Source organism: Meriones unguiculatus, chromosome 1, assembly GCF_030254825.1.
Source record: "Meriones unguiculatus strain TT.TT164.6M chromosome 1, Bangor_MerUng_6.1, whole genome shotgun sequence".
Lineage (NCBI taxonomy): Eukaryota > Metazoa > Chordata > Mammalia > Rodentia > Muridae > Meriones > Meriones unguiculatus.
In genome coordinates, this window is record NC_083349.1 from 17,825,726 (window position 1) to 17,827,525 (window position 1,800).

At 48.9% G+C, this 1,800-nt stretch overlaps 1 protein-coding gene across 1 annotated transcript; it reads left to right on the forward strand.

Annotated features, from left to right (window-relative positions):
- Positions 1-457: 457 nt before the first annotated feature.
- On the forward strand, positions 458-1,479 carry LOC110555081 (olfactory receptor 13A1-like). The gene has a single exon (XM_021648083.2). The coding sequence runs from the start codon at positions 476-478 to the stop codon at positions 1,406-1,408; it is 933 nt and encodes a 310-aa protein (XP_021503758.1). The 5' UTR covers positions 458-475; the 3' UTR covers positions 1,409-1,479.
- The last annotated feature ends 321 nt before the right edge of the window (positions 1,480-1,800 follow it).

Sequence of the window (1,800 nt, forward strand, 5' to 3'; positions counted from 1 at the left end):
AAGGTGCGAGTGTCATCTCAGTGTGCATCCATTGAAAATATGGCTTGTGTGGAGAATCCTGCTGTAGTGATGTAAGGGACACTGTGTTTCCAGCACCGCCAGCACAGCACAGAGCTACAGCTGACAGACACAGGCAAGCACAGGCAGGTCTTGAGTGATGAATGCTTCACTCGGTCCACATGTGCAAGAAGATGAGGGAGGGGCAGATGTCCTTGATCCAAATCTACAGGGAGAAAATTCTTGGTGAAAAGTCAAAATTAAACACACACACACACACACACACACACACATCAAATCATGTGGTAAGGAAATGAGGGACAAGAGGCTTATCCGATGGAAATACATTCACTTTTTCCTTTTCTGACAGCAGAGAATTTTGAGATGATCCAATTTCTAATTCAAGCTTTGGCGTGGTAAACTAATATTTTCTCAGAAGATGACAGACACATCTGTGAACTGGATACTCCCCACAAGGATGCTCAGTCCCAATCAGACAATGGTGACAGAGTTTGTGCTGCAAGGCTTCTCAGAGCACCCCAGTCTAAGACTGTTCCTGATAGTCTGCTTCCTGTCCCTCTACACAATGACTCTCACAGGCAACATAGTGATCATTGCTTTGGTTGCCTCCAGCACTGGGCTCCACAGCCCCATGTACTTTTTCCTGTGCAACCTGGCCACCATGGATATTATCTGCACCTCCTCTGTGCTGCCCAAGGCCCTGGTTGGTCTAGTCTCTGAAGAAAACACTATCTCCTTCAAGGGATGCATGACCCAACTCTTCTTCCTTGTGTGGTCTGGATCCTCTGAACTGCTGCTTCTCACTGTCATGGCCTATGACCGCTATGTGGCCATCTGCTATCCCCTGCATTACAGCTCCAGGATGAGCCCACAGCTGTGTGGGGCCCTGGCCATTGGCGTGTGGTCCATCTGTGCACTGAATGCTTCTATCAACACTAGTCTGATGACACGGCTGTCATTCTGTGGCCCCAAGGTCATCAGCCACTTCTTCTGTGAGATCCCCCCACTCCTCCTGCTCTCCTGCAGCCCCACATATGTGAATAGCATTATGACTCTTATGGCAGATGTCTTTTATGGAGGCATCAACTTTGTGCTCACCTTGCTGTCCTATGGCTACATCATCGCCAGCATCCTGCGCATGCACTCTGCTGAGGGCAAGAGGAAGGCCTTTTCTACCTGCTCCTCCCACCTCATCGTGGTCTGTGTGTACTACTCCTCTGTGTTCTGTGCCTACATCAGTCCTGCTTCCAGCTACAGCCCAGAAAGAAGCAAAGTGACTTCGGTGCTGTACTCGGTCCTCAGCCCGACCCTGAACCCCCTCATTTACACACTGAGGAACAAGGATGTCAAGCTGGCCCTGGGCAGACTCTTGCCCTCTTTCTCACATTAGGTGGAGATGTGCAGGCTGTTCTCCTGGCCTAGGCTGTTCCTAAACTTGCTTTTCTGAGTGCAGCCTCATGGAGCTATTGCTGCTTTAGAAAACCTTTCTCTGCTGCAAGGACTGGACGGTTCCACTCACTGTAACCTCAGATGCAACAATATTCTTCAGATGTAATGAGATCCTCACAATCATGTTTTTCTGACTGGTAGAAACTATTTTAAAAGTGATAGTCACAAAACAAAGTGCTTTTCAGAGATCAGACCTCTACTCTTGCCTGATGCGTCTAAAACAAAAAGGGGGAACTGCAGAGAGCTGCGTAATGCCGTGCCTTAAAGATGGAGCTGGTTTCTGCCTTCCACCTTCCCGATGGTGAGTGCTCTCTGTCACGAAGAACTCCACAT

Bases quoted from the DNA above. Each gene is read 5' to 3' on its own strand.
- LOC110555081 (XM_021648083.2), top strand. From the start codon at position 476: ATGCTCAGTCCCAATCAGACAATGGTGACAGAGTTTGTGCTGCAAGGC.